The sequence below is a fragment of the Trachemys scripta genome, chromosome 10 (assembly GCF_013100865.1).
Source record: "Trachemys scripta elegans isolate TJP31775 chromosome 10, CAS_Tse_1.0, whole genome shotgun sequence".
In the NCBI taxonomy this organism is placed as follows: Eukaryota; Metazoa; Chordata; order Testudines; family Emydidae; genus Trachemys; species Trachemys scripta.
Genome location: NC_048307.1, coordinates 44,185,082 through 44,209,418, shown reverse-complemented (window position 1 = coordinate 44,209,418; position 24,337 = coordinate 44,185,082). Strand labels below are relative to the sequence as shown.

The 24,337-nt window shown below is 45.4% G+C and overlaps 1 protein-coding gene across 7 annotated transcripts in view; it reads right to left on the bottom strand.

Annotated features, from left to right (window-relative positions):
- MYO9A (myosin IXA) overlaps window positions 1-24,337 on the bottom strand; it is a 455,456-nt gene that overhangs the window by 141,735 nt on the left and 289,384 nt on the right. For all 7 annotated transcript variants that reach the window (XM_034783136.1, XM_034783134.1, XM_034783141.1 and 4 more), the window contains 2 exons: window positions 17,770-17,886; window positions 6,148-6,282 (listed from right to left, as the gene is read on the bottom strand). In XM_034783136.1, coding sequence (XP_034639027.1) covers window positions 6,148-6,282; window positions 17,770-17,886 — 252 coding nt within the window. The remainder of the gene's footprint in view (window positions 1-6,147; window positions 6,283-17,769; window positions 17,887-24,337) is intronic.

Here is a 24,337-nt window from a genome sequence, read left to right as displayed (position 1 = left end):
AGGTTGAGATTCCATGCAGGGACTGGCGAGCGCAAATAGAGAAACACTCTTTCCAGTCCCTTGAGGAATCGGGCTACTGTGGGGTTGGAGAACACCGAAACTCCCACTCCCCAGGATGGAATGCCGATATGGCAGCCAGATGCACTTTAATTGAGGCGGGGGCAAGCCCTTGACGTTTAAGATCCAGCAAGTAGTCCAGAATTGATAGGACCGAGGCCCGCAGAGGCTGTATGTGATGAGGCTCACACCAGTGGGAGAACCTTCTCCATTTGGCAAGGTAGGTCGCTCTTGTGGAGGGCTTCTTACTACCAAGGAGAATTTGCTGGACCTGGTGAGAGCACCTGTGCTCCGTATCGTTTAGCCAGAGAGATACCACGCCATGAGATGTAGCGACGGTAGGTTCGGGTGGAGTAGGCGACCCCGGTCCTGTGTGATGAGGTCGCGATGGAGGGGGAGGGCAATGGGGGCGGTTATGGATAGTTCCAGCAGGGTCGTGAACCAATGCTGGCGTGGCCACACCGGGGCAATGAGGATGACTGCCGCCTTGCCCCTGCAGGTCTTGAGGAGGACCTTGTGGATGAGCGGGAATGGAGGGAAGCCATACCTCAGGCTCCCGCCCCACGGAATCGCAAAGGCATCTGCCAACGAGCCCGGGCTGAGATTCTGGTAAGAACAAAACTGAGGCCATTGGCTGTTGTCCTTGGTAGTGAAGAGATCCACCACGGGAAACCCCACCTCTGGAAGATTGAATACAGGATGTCCCGTCTCAACGCCCATTCATGCATATGGTAGGACCAGCTGAGGCAGTCTGCTAACCCGTTTTGGATCCCTGGGAGATATGTTGCGATTAGGTGGACTGAATGGGCTATACAGAAGTCCCATAGGCAGAGCGCTTCGTGACAGACGGGAGAGGATCGGGACCCGCCCTGCTTGTTTATGTAGAACATGGCAGTAATGTTGTCCATCAGAACTGACACGCTGTGGCCTTCTATGGTGGCGTGAAAGGTCTGACAGGCGAGGCGAACCGCCCTTAGCTCTTTCAGATTGATGTGAAGCAACTTTTCTTCCCTGGACCATAAGTCCTGGGTCCGCAGGTCCCCCAGGTGCGCCCCCCAACCCAGGTCCGACGCATCTGTTACTAACGTCAGAGTGGGTTGCGGGGCAGCGAAGAGGACCCCCTCACAAACCTGCTGCTGATTGAGCCACCAGCGGAGGGAGTTCAACACCCGAGCCGGGATTGTCACCACCAGGTCTAAAGGGTCTCTGTTGGGGCGATACTTTTGGGCCAGCCACAACTGTAATGGCCTGAGTCTTAGGCGGGCATGTCTGACTACATGTGTGCAGGCCGCCATGTGCCCCAAGAGTTGGGTGCAGCACCTGGCCGTAGTCGTGGGAAATTGTTGGACAGAGCCTACGACCCTTTGAATGGCCAAGAACCGTGACACTGGAAGACTTGCCCGCGCCACCACCGAGTCCAGGAGTGCTCCTATGAAGTCCAGTCTCTGCGTGGGGATCAGTGAGGACTTGGGCACATTGACCAGTAGGCCGAGCTTGCAGAACACCTGTAGAGCCAGTGTCATGTGGGAGCGGACCTCGGCCTCCGACCTGCCCACGAGGAGCCAATCGTCCAAGTACAGGTACACGCGCATCCTTCTCTTCCGAAGAAAAGCTGCCACGACGGACATACATTTTGTGAACACTCGTGGGGCCGTTGCCAGGCCGAAGGGCAGGACCGTAAATTGAAAATGGCGCTGGTTGATGGTGAAGCGCAGGAACCGCCGGTGGGCCGGGTGGATGGCGATGTGAAAATCTGCATCTTTCATATCGAGGGCAGCGTACCAATCCCCCGGATCCAGGGATGGGATAATAGTTCCAAGGGAGACCATACGGAAACATGTTTTGATCAGAAATTTGTTTAGTCTGCGTAGGTCCAAAATGGGACGGAGGCCCCCTTTTGCTTTGGGAATCAGGAAATACCTGGAGTAGAATCCTTTCCCCCTTAGGTCCGGGGGGACCTCTTCCACTGCTCCTACTGTGAGGAGGGTCTGCACCTCCTGCATGAGGAGTTGTTTGTGAGAGGGGTCCCTGAAGAGGGATGGGGAAGGGGGATGGGAGGGACGGAGCGAGGAAAACTGAAGGGTATAGCCCGCCTCCACCGTGCACAGGACCCAGCGGTCCAATGTTATATGTGACTAAGCACGGTAAACACGGGACAGGCGGTCCCTGAAACATAGAGGTGGATCCGGAATAGAGTGTGCTACGCTGTCCTTGATCACAGCTTCAAAACCCTGGTTTATTTCCTGGCTGTGGCTTGCCTTGGCCATGATTTTGGCCCTGGTTAGGCGTATTGTTACGTCTCCGCCTGTTATCCCTGCCATGTCTGCGGTATGGTTCCTGTCGAGGACAAGGGTGGTACTGCCTCTGTGGTGGTTGGGGCTTGAAGGGTTTCCTCTGTGTCACTGGGGTATGCATTCCCAACGACTTGAGGGTCGCTCGAGAGTCTTTGAGGCTATGTAGTCTGGCATCCGTCTGGTCCGAAAACAAGCCTGACCCCTCGAATGGAAGGTCTTGGAGGGTGTTTTGCACCTCTGGTGGAAGGCCGGAAGCCTGTAACCATGCCGAGCGTCTCATTACTACCCCGACGCGATTGTCCTAGCAGCTGCGTCCGCGGAGTCAAGGGAGGCCTGTAGGGAGGTTTTGGCTACCGCCTTCCCTTCGTCCACTAGAGCCGTAAACTCGGGTTGTGAGTCCTGAGGCAGGGATTCCTTAAACTTGGAGACTGATTCCCAAGAATTAAAGTTGTGTCTGTTTAGAATCGCTTGCTGATTAGCGATCCTCAACTGGAGGCCCCCGGACGAGTAGACCTTTCTCCCAAATAAGTCCAAGCGTTTCGCCTCCTTGGCCTTGGGGGCCGGGGCTTGCTGGCCATGACGCTCTCGTTCGTTGATCGCAGAGACGACCAGTGAACAGGGAGTTGGGTAAGAGAAGAGGAAGTCAAACCCTTTAGATGGGGCGAAGTATTTCCTCTCCATGCCTTTCACAGTTGGTGCACTGGAGGCCGGTGTTTGCCATACTGTTTTGTAGTTGGACTGGACTGTTTTTATGATCGGGAGCGTGATCCTGGAGGGGCCCTCCGGGCTTAAGATGTCGACCCTGGGGTCCTCCTGCTCTACCGTGTCCTCCGCCTGCAAGCCCAGATTGAGGGCTACACGGCGGAGCAGTTCCTGGTGTGCCCGATGATCAATCGGGAGAGGGCCAGACACTGTTGTGCCCGCCACGGCTTCGTCTGGTGAGGAGGAAGAGGTCAGGAGGGCCTTTTGTGCATCTTCGTCTTCCTGCAACTCCTCACCGACTGGGCGCTCCTCTGGGGCCCGTCCCATGACGTGGGTCTGAGACGGTATCAGGCTTGGTGCCGAGTCTGCCCCTTCTTGCTCCAGTGGTCTGGAGACCGTGGCCTCCTTGCGAGAGGGCGGGTGCCACTGCGGAGAGCGGGACCGGTGTCCCGAGGGCCCAGATCTCGAGGTCCTGGATGGGGGGCCTTGCTGGTGGTAGGCCCAAGGGGTCCAGAATGGCCATTGTCCTGGCTGGCCCCATTGAGGATGCCAAGCGGCTTCGTGGTCCCTACCGGGCTGTGCCCTGTGGGCATATCCGCCGTACCGGCCCGAGTCTGCCTCCAAAACCATGGACGGTGATCTGGAAGGCCACGGCGGTGCCATGGGACAGTGCCGTTCCGGGGTTGGAGAGTAGTGCCTCCGTGACCGGGACCTGGAGTAGCGTCTTGCCGATCTGGACCTGGATCGGTACCGGTGACCACGGGATCGGAAACGACTACGGGTGGTCGGTCTCGGGGATCGTGTAACTGACACGTCCCGGTGCCTACTCAAGTAGGGTTGCTGGGTCGGTGCCGGCTGCTTATTGAGGCCCGACGGCTGTGGAGCTCTCTGCGTGGAGGGAAGCCGGGAGTCCACCGAGGCGGAGCTCGACCGGGACCGGCACCGTGAATGGTGCCGAGATGGTGACCGTGATGGGCGCACCATTGCTGGCTTGCCTCTGGATGGCAGTCTCGGCGGAACGTCTTTAGTTTGGATGGGGCCCTCAGCGGACAATTCAATGAGGTCCTTTGCTGCCTCAAATGTGTCCGGGGTGGAGGGCTGTTCCAAAAGCTCCTCCAGCCCTTCCTCCTCACTCGACGCGCCTATCCCGGGACTTGACGGGCCTTTCGACGCCGGAGCCACTGATACCGGGACCTGTGCCGAGGCCGCAACGGCCTTAGGCGCACTCGAGGTCTTCGTGGGCGCTGCACTCTTATGCAGGGAGTGTCCTCGGGCCTTGGGTAGGCCCTTCGATTTTGTCGGTGAAGACGACCGATGCCGGAGGTGCTCTCGCTGATTCGGTGCCGTGGGCTTAGGGTACCCCGCCGGCGCCGGATCACGGACCGATGCCGGGGCACTCCACACCGAGGCTGACGGTGCTGTCGAAGTGGAGGGCTGTAACGCCATCTCCATGAGCAGCTGCTTAAGGCGAAAGTCTCTCTCTTTCTTAGTCCTGTGCTTGAAATCCTTACAGATCTTGCAGCGCTCTTTTTGGTGTGCTTCCCCCAGGCAACAGAGACACGAGTCATGTGGATCACTTAATGGCATAGGCTTACGGCACATGGCACAAGCCTTGAAGCCTTGGGCGTGCAGCATGCCCCGCCACCCAGGGCCGGTGCCAGGGTTGACCAAACACCTAATACAAGAAGTTTGAGTATTTCTAACGAACTGTTAACTGCTAAGCTTAACACTAGCTACTAAAGAACTGATAACTGTAAAGATAACACTAACGACTATGCTAAGGGACACTCTCAGACGAGAGACAGTTGTTCCAACGCCGCCGTAAGAAGGAACTGAGGGAGGGTCGGGCCAGCAGGGATATATATACCCTAGAGCGGGGCGCCGCTCTGGCGGGATGGGGGGCCCTACCGGCCCGACGGGAGCCACTGAGGGAAAAAGTTTCCGACGTCCGTGCACACGGCGCGCGGACACCTAATGTGTAATGGACATGAACAATCATTTGAAGAAGAATGTTCATTTCACAACTTGAAATAACTGGCTCTTAAAAAATCTGTTCTTGATACACCTGTGTAGGGCTGCTGGATACCAAACAATAGGTGACTGGAAATGTCTTTTTCCACCTTTGGCTAGCCAGGAGGCTATACCCTTTTCTATCAAATGTGGATGTAGCAACAGTGGTCCATGCCTTGCCACTTCTAATGCAGCATGTTTTACCTAGGATTGCAGGAGACATCCTGCAACTTACGAAACTTATGAAGGAGCCTACCTACCACACAATACAGTCACACAAGAACACAACATAGTGGGTCTCTGAGTTTTATGGCTCCCCATTCAGTAGCAAAACTGTTTCTTGGGGTTTTTTTTTCTGATTTTTAAAGCCCTCAATGGATTAGGGCCAAGATATCTTAAAGAACCATTTTTCCTCCAAGACACACCTTGACAGCTCTGAATCAGTCACGACAAAACTCTCCAGAGTCTGAACATTCTTGGCTGCAGGACCTTGACCATCAGAAATTAGAATGACCTAGGTCTTGGCACCTTTTGGACACAAAACATGGCCAAGTGGTTTGTACAAGCCCTCCTGTAATAAAGGAAATGTAATGGCTGCCTATGCTTTGCCTTAAAAAAAACAAGTGAAAGAAACCCCACCCTCACTGAGAAGCAGTAAAGACACTGGAGGAAGGGAGAGTGTGAACTTTGAATAAATGTGGCATCTAGATAGCATGGCAGCGAGTCCACATAAAGGCAAGAGAGATACTTCTCATTTGGGGAACCTCAGAGTGCACACATGGAAGACAAATGTACAACAGTTGAGGTCTTCAGGATCCTCACATGAACTATGTGTGCTTCTGAGTTCAGCGCTGGCCCAGGATGGAGGAGTCATTTGACATAGGAGATCTAGGGCATGATGGCTTTTACAGGTAATGACTAGTAAAAAACACATCTTAGATTTTAAATATGATTAAATCCATTAAAGCACAGATTCATACATAAAAAACTTACACTGTAATTCAAAAATCGACTTCAAGTCGATAAGGTATAATATGTCTATGCAAATTGTCATTTGTAGCATGCAGTGAATATTCAGACCTACCTGCTCTAGTTTAAAGATGTGTTGGTTAAAGTAATGCTGTAAGCGTTCATTAGCAAAGTTAATGCAGAATTGTTCAAAGCTGTTATTTTCATAATCTTCAAACCCAAAGATATCAAGTACTCCAATGGACAAAGTCTGTAAAACAAAACAAAGTATGCTGCTTAGAAAATTCAGATCAATTAATGTACTCTCAGAATATCATTCATGATAGAAAGCATACAAACAGAATCAAATCTATTGAGTATAATGATCCGCAATCACTGCTGTAACTATTAATATTATTCCACGATGAAGGCTGTACATAAATCAAGGAGACAACATGTAATTTTAGGTACCAGTTTAGTTGTGATTTATTAGAAGGAAATACTTCAATGTACTTCCTTTTGGAGAGATACACTAAATTCCCTCCTGTTTGTGATACTGCATCCCATACTGAGCTGACAGCACACTTTTTGGTCTAAATAATAATGTGCTCATCTGGCTTTTACTTACAGCTAAATGAATTATCACCTCTTAGGGGAAATCTGAATACAGTTCCAACCTACTCCACTGGATCTAAGACTTAAAAGCTTTCACCCAATGGAAAAAATTACTTGTACCATGAACGGTAAACCAAAGGAATGTGCTTATTTGGACTCCCTGAATTAATTTTGTAAATGGTTACACTCCAGCTGTGAACATTTCAAAGTAAAATACACACTGGAGGGGTTTATAAATAAATAATGCACTATAATAAGCGAGGGTGGGGAAAGGACTCACTTAGGAAATGCCACAGTGCAACTCTCTATAATATCAAACCTGCATGACACAACAGATCAGAAAGTATATGCAAGAAAAGCAATTTAACATTTTTGCTATGTGATTATGATAGGTCTTTCTGGGCAACTCTTCTGATGCATTTTTTTTTTAAATAAAATAAATGAAAAGCCAAACAAAAAACACCTATCCCCATTGCACCTTAGCAGGGGATAAAAGTGCATGTATGACATGGAAAGAGAGCAGCACCAGCGGTTCATAGTGAATTGCACACTGGAATGACCTATTACCCAGACAGATGGAAAGAAGAAAGCCTGGCTAAACCATTACAGGAAGAGGGCTCTGGTCACACAACAAAAAGAATGGGTAGAACAAAAAGAGTAAGAACCATGGACCAAGCCTAAGCCTCTGGCAGGGGAAAAATACATCGTCACCTGTCATAGTTAGTAACCAAATATCAATCTTACTGCTCTGATCCACACACAGAATTTTAGGAAATTCTCCCATCATTACTCTAGCACCAGTGCAGCTCCAGCAGTGCTAGCAACAGTGGGTAATGGAACAGATTGACCACAAGCTTTTTTTACACCACTGTGGTCTGACCAGATCCCAGCAGGGTCAAATGACACAGTGGTAAAATGCTTCTTCACTAGCTGCCTTGGCGGAAGAGGACTAAAATATCAGGGTAGATACAATTGTTATGCACAGATATAAAACCATATTTAGAGCCACTCATGCCATAATGGTAGCGTGGAAATGGCCTTAGATTCCAATGAACTAAATTAGTGGTTGTGTAAAGAAAGTCATCTCATTGCACTGCAAATCAATTTTTTGAAAAAAACATTACACAAAATCCCTGGTTAGCCCTAGTCCATCTCTCCAATTCCTTTCCTCTGCCATCCCATGTCTCTGTCTCGTTTGGCATTCCAACTTCCCTGCTATCATTCCTCCTCCCCCCATTCCAGCATTACCAAATAGATTACATGCCTCGATCTGTTATGATATTTTCAGTAATTTGACCAAATGCCTGAAAGTTTTAGTCATTTGGCCAAACATTCACATGAAACAATAGTTTGACCAAAGGACTGAAATTTGCAATCTCTGGACCAAACAGACAGAATGACTAAATACACATACATTCACTCCTCCTAAAGGATTACAAATCTTCCTGCCATTGTTCTACTCAGATATAGCAGTCCCTTTGTTCTCTATGAAGTATACCTATATACACAGTCCTGGAAAGTTTACTACAGCTTAACAATAGACTATATGATGGATAATTCTCTTAGCACTATTTTTATTTACTTTTTTACACTTACAGACACCTTAATACAACATATTTTGAATATTCTGTGTAATAAATATAACAGCTTAAATAAAACATGTTTTACATATATTATGCATATGTAAATAAGATAACAGAAACATGGATACAAAAGTCAGTGTTTCAAATACAAGACCAATCTTCTAATAGCCACTTGCACTTTCTCCTGTTTAAGTAAGGAAAGATTCTAGCGTGATGCATGCTTTTAGGGCTACAATGTGAAATATTTCATGCAAGTTCTTTAAATAGGTGATAAGTCTCTTATTTTCATGTAAAGTAACCATGTGCACACACACGACACATGCACGCATGCACACAGGAATGTACGTGTTAAAGAATGGCAAGAATTTTTAAAGGAAAGAATTCATGGTAAATTGTCAGCTCCAGTTGCACTCACTCTTGGATTAAATTAAACCACTGTTGTGCGAGTACAATTAACAGTAAATACAAATGGATCCTTTAAGTTGCCTTCCAAAAATAATTTAATATGAAACATTTAAGCATGATCATCATTCCCTTATTTCTAATGCCTGTTAATTTACCCTACCTAGACTGCCAATAAAATAGTTATTATGGCTATTCCAACTATAAATGAAAAAAAAATCTATTTAATATATTCTCTTTTGATCTTGCATTGCTATTAAGGGCTCCAATGATCAGTCATACCTCCCTACTCGGAGCACCCCATGAATCTCCAACTTGTAAATGAAAGAAACAACTATGTAAAGTTAATATCCAGAAATTCTCCTTTTTAACAAAATCAATACAGACATCAAGTTGAGCACACAGAATGAGCAATGCAGTATGCTACAGTGATTGCTGAACCGGACAAGACAGAAATTTTTTCAGATATCTTCCAACAATATAGCCACAGATTGCTGGCTCCCACTTTGTGTGACGCTTCAGCATGCATGCTGTTTATAGTTTATAGTTTTAAAATTGGCTCCAAACTGTTTTTTGTGTGAGGAATTCTGTAGCCGAGCCAAGACACTCAGATTTTAAAATAGTCCTTTACTTTTACAATTTCATGCAAGGGAGACTAGAGCAAAGCTCTTCAGTCAACCAGTTCATGTTCCAAATCGCTAACGAAAATGCTCTTTCAGGATGTAAATGCATCACCACATTAAGCCACTCCCAAAAGAAATGCAGTTCTGCCTAAGTTAGTCTTGGATTTGACTAAACATCTGAAAGAACACCTGTGAGTTTCACGACCACTTCCCTGTTTTCTGGTCCAAAAAGGGGAATGTATCCTGTCTTCAACAAGCCTTACTGTAGCTACTCAGAATGGTTAAAATAATCTTTTCTATTTATTAAACCAACACTTCTACATATATACTACTGTTCCCCCCTGCCCCCTCCCCCCCCGCACGCCTCCCAAAAGTACTCCAGAGGGGTCGGCATGAGTTGTATCATTCTATCAAGGACAAAGTTTGTCAAATACCCAACCCCAAATGTGTATTTACTGAGTAAACAATCAAATAACTTTTCTTCGGTTGACAAAAAACAGTTCTTCTAATATGAATGTATTCGGGTGCAAAGACAAAAATCTCTCTCACTCATCTCTGTGATGAGTGCAACACTGATAGCAGGTATAATGAAAGACTTTCTAGTTAGTTTGATTTTGTTCTCTGATGTAAGGACCTACGGCTTGGGAAGCGCTCCCAACATCACTGGAATATGCTTAACAATTCCTTGTATGGACTTCACTTTGCATGTTCCTTTATATACATATACGTACTTCTTTTTTAAACAGAAACTCAAAATTCAGTTTGCAGTACAGTATTTAAATAATGAAACTTCTGAAGTTCCTGTTTCAACTTTGCTAGCTGCAGTTTTTATTTCAGCATAAGGATGCCATGCAGAAAGTATGCACAGAAATAATATGACCTTTTGCATGCAAGTCTAGCCTTTATCTTATTTTTAAGTTCAATTTTCAATAAAGAAACAAAAAAAGCAACATAAACATGACGCATGAATTTGTAGAAAATGACTAACAGTAACGCAAGGCTAGATTTTACAAAGAAAACCTAATTTCTGCACACAACTAATTTTTCGATTGGGGCGCCCCTGATTTAGAAATCAATTGCTCAGAAAACAGTCTGTCATCATCGAATGGTTTCATATGATTGCAGCAGAGTTTTGGGATTTAATTTAAATAAATGAAATTTGCTGGTCAAAGACAGAAAACAAGTACCTGAATTCTAGTAAGCAAATAAGTGTCTGATAAGTCACGCAATATGAAATTAAGGAGCAAGCATGAAGTAATATTAGCATCAGACAACCTTTATTACTTAATAGCCCAGTTCACTATAAAGAAGTATGCATACAAGGAAGATGTAGTATCTCAATTTATGAATCACATCCAATTTGAGATTTTTAAGGTGACCTGACATTACTTTAATCCCCCACATATTTAGAATAATGTATCAAATGCAATGAATAAAACTTGTAAGAAGCCTTCAGCAAATAACTAACTTACAGCTCACCTTGGTTTGCTTGCTGTGCAGGTCCCAAAGTACAGATCACTCACAGATTGCTGGCTCCCACTTTGTGTGACGCTTCAGCATGCATGTTGATGATGTCATACCACCACAGAATTCCACTGCAGATTGGCAATGGCCTATAAATTAAGTTCTGGAGGAGAATTGTTTGTTTGTTTTACAATACGGCACAAAACTGTGATATTGTAAAACAAAACAAAACAGACCTTACTTTCCCTAACAGGATGACTCCAATCTACAGCAGCATTCCACAGTGTTTTATGTCACACATAATAGATGCTGGGATGTCACCCTGAGTGGGAGTCAGTGATCCACAATGTGTCTGAAGATTGGGATCTGCAAAACAATAAATAGACACACATTTTAAGTCTGTGTGTGGAACATATCTTACCCTGTTTTGAGGTCAATCCTCTGATAATCCAAAACTGACTGGTTTATTTAAATTATTTACAAGCCATATATTAGCATACAACATTATGGGCAGAGGCTGAGCTGTTCATCTGAAAAATGTCATACTACAAATCATCTGAAAACAACTACAACTCATTTTAGCAGAAACTGGGGGAACTGAGAAAAGTCCATTTACAATTAACAATGATAAAAGCAAGCTGAAAAATGGTCGCCTTAACACATGGTGTTCAAGTGCATCATTAGCATCAAAACTATTTAGCTAACCATTAAGGATGAGACTCATACAAAGCCTAACATATGTTAAAAGGTAAAGAGAAATCAATAAGAGCTATCTGAAAGCATTAATACTATAGTTGATACCAGAAGGAAAATCTATGACCTCATTAATAAAAGACAGATTTGAGACTTGCAGAACAAAAAAGGTGATAATCGTATCAGCAATGGTAAAACAACTAAAAGGTATAGAAGCAGGAACACAGGAAATGAGAAATACACAATAAGACCAAGTGACTCACACAAAACCTGATAAAAAGCAGAACTGCTACAGAACAAGGACAGAGCTTACAGCAACTCAAGACTCAGGTCAGGGACAGCAAACTACAAATTCTAACGGCCAGCAAACAAGAGAAGCCAAACCCTACTTTTTTTTGTACAGAATAATTCATTGTACATTTACTAAAAATGGATCAAAGGTCTGATCTAAGTCCTTCCAATATGGGATTTGAAAAGCATCGGAGAGACAAAGATTGTGTATTTGATACTAGTGACTGAGACGGTCCAAAAAAGAAGCCAGTGCAATATACAGTATAAACCTACCTATTAGGATGTGAATATTCTCTTCTCTTCCCCTCTTCACTGGTCTGCTGACTCAGGCCAGATGATGGGAGATACCAGCAAATGACGTCTAGCACAGGGAATGAAGGTGTAGCTTTTCTAACCAACAAAACTACACAGCTTATCCATAGGGTTTGTTTTTGTTTCAAATACCATAAATTAAACACCCAGTGGTAAAAAACTGCAGGGAATTTTAGACGGATTCTGATTAGGTTGACCAGAAGTTTTGGTTTATAGGGATTGCCCAGCTGGTTTCACTGAAACTGGGGTTTTGCCCTGATTTCAGTAATATCCCCGAACATTTTGTTCCCTACTGGTAGCTGCATGTGAGTAAAGCAGTATTTTTATCCTTATTTCATGCTACACTAAAGCTGTACTTCCAACTAGGTGATTGCTTCCTTCTGCAGCCTCCAGCATGAGGCACTCCAAATCCCCAACTACCACAGCAGCACAACAGGCCCAATCCTAGCCGAGGTGGATGTTCAGGTCTTTGTAGCCCAGTGAGAAGTTGGATTTTCAGGACAGTTAGGCAGAGACATGAGCAGGTGAGAGCGGGATGGAAGCCTAGGATATGTCTACATTGCAAACAAAAGTGTGGTCTTAATTCGGGTTAGCTAACACAGCAAATTGGCTTTTAATTTGGGTTATCAGCTTCAGTTAAACCCAGTACCCACATAGGCTTTAACTAAAGTTAAAAGCCGAGCTGCCATGTCTTCATTGCTGTTTTAATCCAAGTTAGCGAACATGGGGTAAGAACATACTTGAGGGCACCTCCTCTACTCTGGGACTTGCACTGAGCTGTAGCTGGGTCCACACAGGACATTGCTGTGCAGCAAGCTGGTGTGCTATACATTCACATTCTGGCTTGCCATTAGGGTTACCATATTTCAGCAAGCAAAAAAAAAGGACGGGAGGAGCCCTGCCCTAGCCTCACCCCTGTCCTGCCCTAGCCCCGCCCCTTCACCTTCCACTCCCTCCCACTTCCTGCCCCCCTCAGAACTCCCAACCCTCCCCCCGCTCCTTGTCCCGACTGCCCCCTCCTGGGACCCCTGCCCCTAACTGCCCCCCAGGACTCCACCCCCTACCTAAGCCTCCCTGCCTCTTGTCCCCTGACTCCTGAGACCCTCCCCCCATCCTAACTGGCCCCCTAGAACCCTACCCGCTACCTGTACCCTGACTGCCCCAACCCTTATCCACACTCCCACCCCCAGACAGACCCCTGGGACTCCCACGCCCCATCCAACCACCCCCCCCCCCCCCACCCCCCCCCCCACAGATCTCCTGACCCATCTAAACCCCTCTGCTCCCTGTCCCGACTGCTCCGATCCCTCTCCCCACCCCTGCCCGACAGCCCCGCCCCCAGAACTCCCAACCCCCCCACCCTCCTTGTCCCCTGACTGCCGCCTCCTGGAACCCCTGCTCCTAACTGCCCTCCAGAACCCCACCCCCTAAGCCTCCCTGTTCCTTGTCCCCTAACTTCCCGCTCCTAAGACCCCCCCCACCCTAACTGCCCCCCAGGACCCTACCCCCTACCTGTACCCTGACTGCCCAAAACCTTATCTACACACCCTCCAGAAAGCCCTCCCCCGGACTCCCGACCCCCTCCCATCTCTTAACTGCCCCCCTCCAGAACCTCCCTGCCCCTGCTCCGGCCCCCTTACCCTGCCGCTCGTCCCGGCACGCTGGGGAGCGGGGGAGGAGCTCCAGACTGCAGGAGGCGATCTGCGAATGCAGGGAGGGAGGGAGTGATCTCTGCTACAGGGGAAGCGGAGGAGGGGCTCTCTCTGGCTGTCGGGACCCCATGTAAGCGTCACCATCCGTCCGGCTGCCCTGTTAGCCGCGCGCGCTCTGCATGGGGGGGGGGGGAGTCCGGACATTTATAAGTTCCCCCCGGTCGCTATTTTTAGCTCAAAAAGCCGGACATGTCCGGGGAAATCCGGACAAATGGTAACCCTTCTTGCCATGTAGACAAGCCCTTTGAGAGCCTTCTAGCTATTTTGCGCTAACTTCCCTGTGAAGACAAGGCCTTAAGCTCTGTGCTTCAGTTCCACTACTCATAAAATGGATACAATACATAGTTCTACTTACCTCTCTGGGGAGTTGTGAAAGTGAACCTTAATAAATAAAGGTTTGGAAAATGCTTTGAAGTTGAAAAGTGTTATGAATCAACTTATTTTTATATATTTCTATTCTTCATCCTGATGTGCTGCCATAAACAAACAGGTAATTCTTTTACAGTATTCTAGCTAGGTTCAGTAAGAGAAGTAATAATGTTCTAGCCCAAGTATGCATACAGATATTGAAGAACAGCTAGTGTTTTAAAACTTACTTTTAAAAGAAGTAGTGAATCTGGTTAATATTTTAGATATCCATTCCCTTGACAATAAAGCAAATTTATATGCTCTCCAAATACATAAATTCCCTCTTCAGACAGCCCCAAGAAAAGCTTTCAGACCCTTGGAAATTGTACAGAAGGTAAAATTTACAGTAAAATACCAAAGTGAGAGAGCAGCCAGAAGAAACATAGTATGTTATCCATTTTAACAAACTTGTGTGCCAACACAGTCATCATCACATATTAAACACGCATTTTTACAAAAAAAAAACAGAAATATTTGTGCACACAGACCATAATTATTTTCCTATATAAATTACAAGCATTTCTACGCAGTAAAATAATGGGTCAGACATATGTTAAGTTCTGTAATTTCAACCAATTGTATAGTAGGATAATTCAAACGCAATGTTAGCACTTAGCTAAACAATCATTCTTTGGCATCCACAGTGTCAGCTAAGACATATGACCGAGAATTTCTGCTGGCCTGTGCCAAAAACATAAAAGCCAAAGGAATTGGACTAGCCGAGTGTGTGCATATATATATTTATTTTATTTACACACACATGTGCATGCAGACACACACTTGCATCCTGTCCAATTTTTTTGAATACATCTCTACCTTGATATAATGCGACCCAATAGAACACGAATTTGGATATAACGCAGTAAAGCAGTGCTCCTGGGGGGCGGGGCTGCGCACTCCAGTGGATCAAAGCAAGTTCGATATAATGCGGTTTCACCTATAACGCGGTAAGATTTTTTGGCTCCCGAGTACAGCGTTATATCAGGGTAGAGGTGTATTAACATTCAATTGATACGACTGGTTTGATAAATGTGTTATCAGAGATTTCACTTGATTTAATAAGATCATTAAAAATGACAATGTCATGGTTAAAAGATGCTCACTCTAACATGTTCCAGAGTGGCAGCCATGTCAGTCTGTATCAGCAAAAACAACGAGGAGTCCTTGTGGCAACTTAGAGACTATCACATTTATTTGGGCATAGGCCAGGGGTAGGCAACCTTTCAGAAGTGGTGTGCCGAGTCTTCATTTATTCTCTTTAATTTAAGGTTTCGCATGCCGGTAATACATGTTAACGTTTTTTAGAAGGTCTCTCTCTCTATAAGTCTATATTATATAACAAAACTATTGTTGTATGTAAAGTAAACCAGGTTTTCAAAATGTTTAAGAAGCTTCCTTTAAAATTAAATTAAAATGCTGATCTTACGCCGCCAGCCTGCTCAGCCCGCTTCCAGCCTGGGATTCTGTTCACCTAGGCCTGCAGTGGGCTGAGCAGGGTGACTCGAGGTCAGGACAGAGGGCTGGGGTGTGGCGGAGGTGCAGGGTAGAAGGCTGGGTGTTGGGGGGTGGTCAGGGTAGAAGGCTGGGAGGGGTGTGGGGATGCAGGGCAAAGGCTAGGTGTTGGGAGGAGGTCAGGGCAGAGGGCTGGGTGTGTGTGGCGGTGCAGGGCAGAAGGCTGGGTGTTGGGGGGTGACTCGAGCTCAGGGCAGAGGGCTGGAGGGTGTGGGGTGTGCAGGGAAGAAGGCTGGGTGTTGGAGGTGACTCGAGGTCAGGGCAGAGGGCTGGGTGGTGGGTGGTGGGTGGTGGTGCAGGGCAGAAGGTTGGGTGTTGGGGGGAGGTCAGGGCAGAAGGCTGGGAGGGGTGTGGGGGTGCAGGGCAGAAGGCTGGATTTTGGGGGGAGGTCAGGGCAGAGGGCTGGGTGTTGGGGGGGACTCAAGGTCAGGGCAGAGGGCTGGGGTGTGTGTGGAGGTGCAGGGCAGAAGGCTGGGGTGCTCGGCTAGTGGGGGTGCTCCCAGCCCCCTGACCTGAGCAGCTCATGGCAGGGGGCTGGGAGGGATATGCTCTATTCCACCCCCTTCCCCGTCCCTACCTCTCTCTGCCTGCTCTATGGAGCTGTGTGCAGGCTGCCACTCTTTCCCCTCCCCCTCGCAAGAGCCATCGCAGGCAGGGAGAGGGAGGAGGAGGGGCAGAGGGGCCGGAATGCACCAAGCTGTGGGAAGAAGCGGGAGAGGAGGGAAGCTTGACTGCTGCAGGACCAAGCTTCTGCCTCCTGCCCCCGCAGGGGAGAGCGGTGGGGCCGGACCCCCCTCCCCCCCACCGCTCTCCCCTGCTGGAGCAGGAGGCAGAAACTTGGTCCTGCCACAGCCAAGTTTCCCTTCTCCTCCGCTTCTTCCCCCAGCGTGGCGCTTTCCAGCCCCTCCACCCCCTCCTCCTCCTCTCAGTGGGCAGCAGCGTGCCACTCAGAATCGGCTCGCGTGCTGTAGGTTGCCGACCCCTGGCATAGGCTTTCCTGGGTTAGAACCCACTTCATCAGATGCATGAAGTGAAAAATACAGGAGCAGGTATAAATACATGAAAGGATGGGGGTTGCTTTACCAAGTGTGAGGTCAGTCTAACAAGATAAATCTATTAACAGCAGGATACCAAGGGAGGAAAAATAACTTTTGAAGTGGTAAGAGAGTGGCCCATTACAGACAGTTGACAAGAAGGTGTGAGTAACAGGAGGGATAAATTAGTATTGGGGAAATTAAGTTTAGGTTTTGTAATGACACAACCACTCCCAGTCTTTATTCAGGCCTAATCTGATGGTGTCCAGTTTGCAAATTAATTCCAGTTCTGCAGCTTCACATTGGAGTCTGTTTTTGAAGTTTTTTTGTTGAAGAATTGCCACTTTTAGGTCTAAGGTGCCACAAGGACTCCTCATTGTTTTCACTCTAACATGGTAACACTCTGTTAAAGAGAGCTCTGATTGTATTACTGTATAATGTTTCTCTAAACACAAGCTCACCATTGTAATGATTATTGTATGGTCTCTAATATTTACATGGCAAGGATCTGTAGAAATCTTAAAACTTCCTAAATAAATAAAAACAAATAAATAAATATAGTTAAAAATACACCCACCCACACCCTTAGCTTTCAATAAATATTCAAGAGTCAGGGCCTCTTTAGGGCAGAAGAAAATATGTATGTACTGTTCTTTAAATCAAAGTAGAGCAACCCCATTAACAATGCCTTCATCAAGCAGTATTCACACATCTAGCCTCTTTTGATTTCCTTCTCAACAATATAGGGTGCTATCATTCTGCAGCACCCTTTTAAATGCATGGAGATTGGCATTCCTTTTCAGGGGCACATGTCTTTTTGTATCCAATACAAAACCTCTCCCTATCACAAGTCACTTCAAGGCCTAAAATTCTCGACACAATTCATGACACGTTAAAATCTGCCCTCGACTCACAAAACATCACTTTAAAAAAGACAAAATTATGTGCTCATTCTTGAAATGTTAACAGTAATGCTGTGCAAGAAAATTTTACTTCCTTTGCCAGACAATTTGCCATCAATTGTTTGGGTAATGTTTTACCCTGTAGTTATACATTTTACAAGAGGAAGTTTTCAGCCTGACAAGCTGGCAGGAGAATCCAGATGTTACCTTGGTGCTTTCCTCCACATCCTTTGTATTCAAAAGCGCATGATTAATTCGAAAAACTATCCAATCAAACAAGGCGCTGTACAATGATTTAGCCATGGAATTCCGCACAGTCACAGCCTAGAAAAAATGAAAATAATGATTAGAAATAATTAATTACCTGTATTAAAACTGGTTTATGTAATAATAAAGAAGTTGTGTGTCCAACATCCATCTTTATTTTAGAGAAAACTTTTATCTTCACTATGTGCTCCACTGCTCCTGAAGCACTTTGTGATTTGTCTTCATTACCAGTCTATTCAACCAAGCCTGAACTATGCCCCCTGAATTTGGCTGGTTTTACTCTGGTGGATGATACAGGAGACCAGCTCAAAGAATACAATAAATGAGACAGATGAGATCTGAGCCTTGATGGAATCACTCAGCTTCCTGAATACCTAAAACCTGCTGGCTCCAATGCCGGGAGTTGCAAATCATACTTATAAGATCCATCTACACTGCATACTTCTTGCGTGCAAAGTACATACACAGTTAGCATTGCTAGCACAGCTATAAACAGCATAGATGGGGAGGTACTGCTTAGGTGAGTAAAGACATGCCTGAAGCCTCTGAGTATCTACCCAGGTATATACCCTATATGGCTCTCTACAGCCCAAGCACTGCCTCCCCTATCTGCATTGCTATTTTTAGCCGTGTAGTATCCCGCTGCCTTCCTGCTGTTGGAGCCTTTCCCTACCACTGGGAGAGACTCCAGCAGCGGGGAACCAGTGTGGACACTGCTTGCTTTTCACTGCGGCATCTAGTTAGACATACTCTACATGCTACCAACATTGGCCTGCAGAGTAGACATAGCCATATGCAGGTTTACTGCTCTTCAAACAGCCATCACAGAATAAAGAATAATACTTCTTTAGAAATACCATCCAAGTCGGGATATTCTTTCATCCGTGTCGCAAGAGATTTCACTTGACTGACAATGGTTAAAAAGCAAGACAGAACTAAGATATCAATATGTAGCTTGTTTTTTCCAAAAACATATGCTCTCTGAAACAGATACTTAGGTACTGGGCAGGAAAGGAATCGATAATTCACACTTTGAGGTCCTACTGACATTAACAACCCGCTGAAGCTATTTTGGCCCTCAGTTTACAATTCCCTGGCTTGAATTATTACCTTGCCATTTATTCAAAGGCTGCTGTATATGTTAATTATTTTAAATGTTATGAAGCGATTGGTGACTGTGGCATTAACTCACAGCTGTTTTTAGCTATGGTGCAAGTAAGAATGAATATCAAACTCTTCTGGTGATGGAGATAGTCTCTCACATCAACAGGAGATTCAGAAACACCCATTTTAATCAAAAGCCTTAAACTGTAACTGTAATTGCTAGCTATTATACACATCACTGCAATGGTTCACACTGAGTGAACTTTCAGAATACAGCACTGAGCATAAATGGGATATATTTCTTTTCAAGCAGGCAATGAAAGTTCTGTCTCAATTTAACAGATAGGAGAGAGAAGTTATTCAAAGAATTTACTGTTTGCCTGTGTCATCCTTCCTACCTTCCTCCTGTTCTCTACATAGAGATCTATGTCCAAAAGTTTGCAAGGATAAACTCACCTTCACTCAACCCAACTCCAGCCAGGGTGCGTTTCAAGAGTGGCCTCATTTCACCAAGACAGTAATCAAAAGAAGAAAGATCGCAGTGTGACATCACTGGATTTTCATTACGGTTTCAATGGAAGCTACCTGTTTTTTCCTCAAGTACTTTATAGCAACTTCTTTCACCATAGCCATGTGCTCTTGGGCCAACGGTGAACTCTTACTTGCAGTCAGCCAGGGCCTCTCTCTCACCCATCAGATGGCATTTATGAAACCAAGAACATCACCTCCAGATACTCAAAATGGGTAAATCTGAGGATGGCCCCAAACACACAAATGTGTGTGAGTCTGTACAATACCGCAAGTAACTAACCCTGCCTCGGCTATCTTTTGCTAAATTGCAACATACCACAACTATCTCATAAGCAAAAAGAAAATTAAAAAATGTCAATGCAAAAAAAAACAATGACTTGCCAGTGCCAAAATAAATGATTGCTCATTTCCAAAACTTTGTGTATGACAAAAATTACAAGCAATGAAAGTGAAACCTGATTGGTTTAACAGTTAGTTTATCAAGAATCCTATAAACAGAGCTTTACATTTTCTAAGCAAAGTGTATACTCTACTGAAAATTCAGTTTTGTACCAGTTTTTTTTTTTTTGCCATGCATTTTCCAAATATTACTCAGAAATATTTAAACATATTAAAGTGTTTTCAAGATAGATTTTGGTAACCCTGTCTTCTGCCTCATTTTATTGAATCTGCTAACGTTGGAAGCCAATTCACTAATGGTGAACTACACTGTATCATGCCCCTCCCAAGGCAAACTGATGGAGGAAATCAGAGATGGTGACCATGATGATATAACATTTCTTACTGTTACAAGGATTTGTTCTGGAGTAGCCTTACTTCAGCCTTGTCTATTTTACAGTGAAAGGTGAAGTTTCCTCCTACTGCAGACTATATGAGGTGCACAGAACAACTCCTCTTCCTTTGCCCACCTTTTCCCTTACTGGCAAACCTAATAATGGCATAGTTAAGTATGCAGTAACCCCACCACAGCCATGTTACCTAAGTCCTGTGAAAAGGGAATAGAGGAAGGGCACAAGAAAGCCGTGCCTTTTCTCCCAAGATGAGCCCTGTTACTGTGCAGCTTAGCAGGCACATAGGAGAGTAATGTCTCTTTGCTAACCTCTAGGACCCAGGCACCATAGAACACCGTAATTTGTGGACCTAGATCATGAAGTTTTCTACCTGAATTTCTAGGAGTCTTGGGATCTACAGGTTTATAAGTGAACTGGTAGAAAGCTCCTGGCACAGAAACATGTAAATATGCCAGAAAATGTGTTAGTGAAAACTGAAACAAGAATTTAGTTTTCAATTTTATTGCTCCTTATCAGTCGAATTTTGTTCTCAATTATGCTGGCTTAAATCAAGAGTAATTCCATTGACAGCAATGCAGTTACATTAGATTTGTACTGGTGTAAATGAGAGCAGATTTGGCCCTATATATTTCTCAGAAACAGGTGGAGGCTGGGGTTTTGCAGAAATTTCTGATTTGTCCTCTGTGGGCCTTGTGAGAGGCAAGGGATTGAAGAAAAGTTCTTATACACACTTTTCTAAAGTATGCCGAGGATGAAACAGAGAGAGGGACACCCTCCTACAGAGCATCAATGATGCATGGGTAAAGGAAGTTCTGTATTGGGAAGACAAATAGTTGTAAATGATGCAATTTACAGGCCTCACTGCCAATTTTTGGAATAGAGGTTATTTTTGTATGTAGACACACACGTGCATACAAGTCTATTAGAAAGAACTGCATATATTTTACATAAAAATGGGATGTGACCATATATTTGCCCATTAGTACGGAAGTTACAGCTATTTCTAAATATTATGGAAGATATGTCCTGTGAGTCTTTAGAAGGATAACCAACCTCTTAGTGGAGAACCTCTGAGTTAAATCTACTAGGCCTCATAACTTTGCTAGGAAATTCTTCCATTTTAGAAGCATTGTTTTGTTTTCACACACACACACACACACACACACACACACACCCCTTTTCATGTCAGTTTTCCCCACTGTATATGAAAAATGAATCAAGTGTCAAAAGAGGGAGAACCACAACAAACCCAGATGGATTACTAACGGTGGTCATGAACTGTATGGGTACATCACACAGTAGTTTTTTTTAACAGGAAAATCTCAAGTGGCTTGCAGTATGAGAGAAAACACTAACTCTTAGATACAGTACAGGCTCATAAGTATCAGAATAGAAATGAACACATTTTTTATGAACCAGGCTCTTTATTTACATAACTGCCTTCGGGATCAGTCCTAATCCCTCACTCAATTTCACTCAGTTCATGTAAAGAGAGTAATGCCATTTAGAACAAACTTTCCCTCTTCCCCATAATTAGATAGCAAACTATATAATATAATGAGGCTTTTATTTAAAAGAAGGAAAGATTGCTGCTACTCTTTGAGCAGTGTGATTAAACAAGATTTGCCTACAGGATTTTTGGAATTTGCTTGGAGAACAAGTTTCCATTTCTTTTTTTACTTTATCACTTATTAATGTCAGATGTTCTCAATGCATTACTGTATGCTACAGTGGAGACAGATGAAAGATTCCGTTATACTCCACAAGATCTCTGAAATCCAGAAGGACTAAAAGTAAAACTGTACTACAATTCATGACCTTTTGTCGGTCCTATTATTTTTAATCTATTCATCACAGCCATTTATGTATTGGGGTAACAACATAATCAAAGGATGGCAGAGTCAAGGAAGTTCAATGAGTCAGAAGAATTTCTTCATTTCAACTACACAAGTTATGTGTCACATTTAGGTTTGTCTCATTACAATTATAGACCTCCTATTCAGGAAAAGCACCTAACGAAGTGTGTAAGTCATTCCCCATGAAGTAAAGCATTTAAAATACACACTTAAGTTGAAGCATATGCTTAATTCCACATTCTTAAGCAATCTTTCTGAATACAGGCATTACACATTTCAATATTCTTTTCTAGCTGAATTAATAACTGAACTTCCCCCGGCATGATTCCATTTAAATTGGTGGTGCAAGTGAATGTTGCTACTGACATGCATAGACTACAGAAAGTAACCACCTTTGTGATATCCAAAGGATGGCTACAGTGAAAATGTTCACATCTAGATTAATTCAGTGCCTTGATATTACAGCAAATGGCATGTTTTAATTATCTAAAAGAAAAACACATTTACAATATGGACGTTCTAACCACCATACACCTTGATAACGAACTAATGTGACAAGGTGAGGGTGCGTGCATGTAGGGTTGTGTGACAATGCTCTATGTTACATGCAGAAGATATTATTTGTGCATGGCTTGTTGCCCGAGTACTCTCTTTTCCCTTCGTTTAACTGATTTTTAGCCCTGTTGCTTGAGTACAGATGTTTCTGCCAGTCTCTAACTCCATCACCCATCATACCGCTTTGCCACTTTTCTCAAACCCACAACCAGAAAACCAAAGAACTCTGCTTGCAGCTGCCTATCTCACTTCCACAAAAACAAATGGACTCTGAGCGGGTTCTTAATCTAGCTTCTTTATTTAGGGTTAATGCATCCACCAAAACAAGCAATTCTGTTTGAGTCTGCCAGTGAATGTTTCATTAAAAAAGTTCTGCTTCATGTTATTCAGGGCCGGCTCTGTTTTTTTTGCCGCCCTAGGCAAAAAAGCCACCCGCCGCCCTCCCCCCCACCGCGCGGCAGGGGAGGGCGCCGAGCCCGGCAGCGGGCCTGCAATCCCTGACCGGGCCGAAGCACCGGGGGGAGGGCGGCGAGCCCGCCGCGGCTCCACTCTCCCCGGCAGCCAGAGCACTGGGACCAGAGTGGAGAGCCCGGGCGGGGCTCTGCTCTCCCCAGCGGCGGTGGCGAGCCCCCGGCGGCCAGAGCGCCGGGAGGAGGGCGGCGAGCCCGGCTGGGGCTCTCCTCTCTCCCCGGCGGCCAAAGCGCCGGGAGGAGGGTGGCGAGCCCGCCGTGCCTTTCCGCTCTCCCCGACCGGCCGGAGCGCCGCGGGGAGGGCGGTGAGCCCGGCTGGGGCCCCACTCTCCCCAAGCGGCCGGGGGGAGGGCGGCGAGCCCGCTGCGGCTCCACTCTCCCCGGCGGCCGGAGGGCCGCGGGGAGGGCGGCGAGCCCAGTCACGGCCCCACTCTCGGGCCAGAGCGCCCCGCCGCACCGCCCCTCTCCAGGCGCCGCCCCAAGCACATGCTTGGTGGGCTGGTGCCTGGAGCCAGCCCTGATGTTATGAGTCAGCTTCTGTAATCCACAGCCTCTTGTCTGTTTTGGATGTCTTGCTATGTAATCACTACACAAAATGTGTAATTTAATGTCACTTAGAAAACTATGTAAAAAAATAAGTTAGTAACATGAAAATAATACGGTACATACGGTGCCAAAGCAATCCTTCTGGGATCAAGAAAGCACAGCAACTGCTTATTGATTCAAAAAGCAGAGTAGATTAAACACATTTTAATTCAGTGATCCATGACATATGCTAAAGAGACATGCTTTAATCAATAGGTTTCCTGCATTTAAAGACTAACTTTGTGAAGAATTTTTTTTTTTTTTTTTTTATTCCTGGCAGGGCTGGTAGTACTCCTTACTAAGGTTGCCCAACACTTCCCATAAGACAAGACCCTGTTTTCAGTTGCTTATAAAGGTTGCCAAACTAACCATTTGGGCTCAAATTTTTCATGATAGGTGTCTGCCTCAGGGTGAAGGTTTTTGGTTTAGTTTTTTTCAAAATTTCAGCCAAAACAGTCCAAGTGCTTCTGAGAATGAGGCTAGGGAAAAATACATTGTTTTCCCATGTTAAACTCTTTAGTGTTCTTTGAAATGCTCTAGCACCGCCATAGTTTGGAGCAAGGATTTGAAATTTGGCAAAGGGGTGGCCTTTGTGTGAGGGATGTGTGTTCACCAT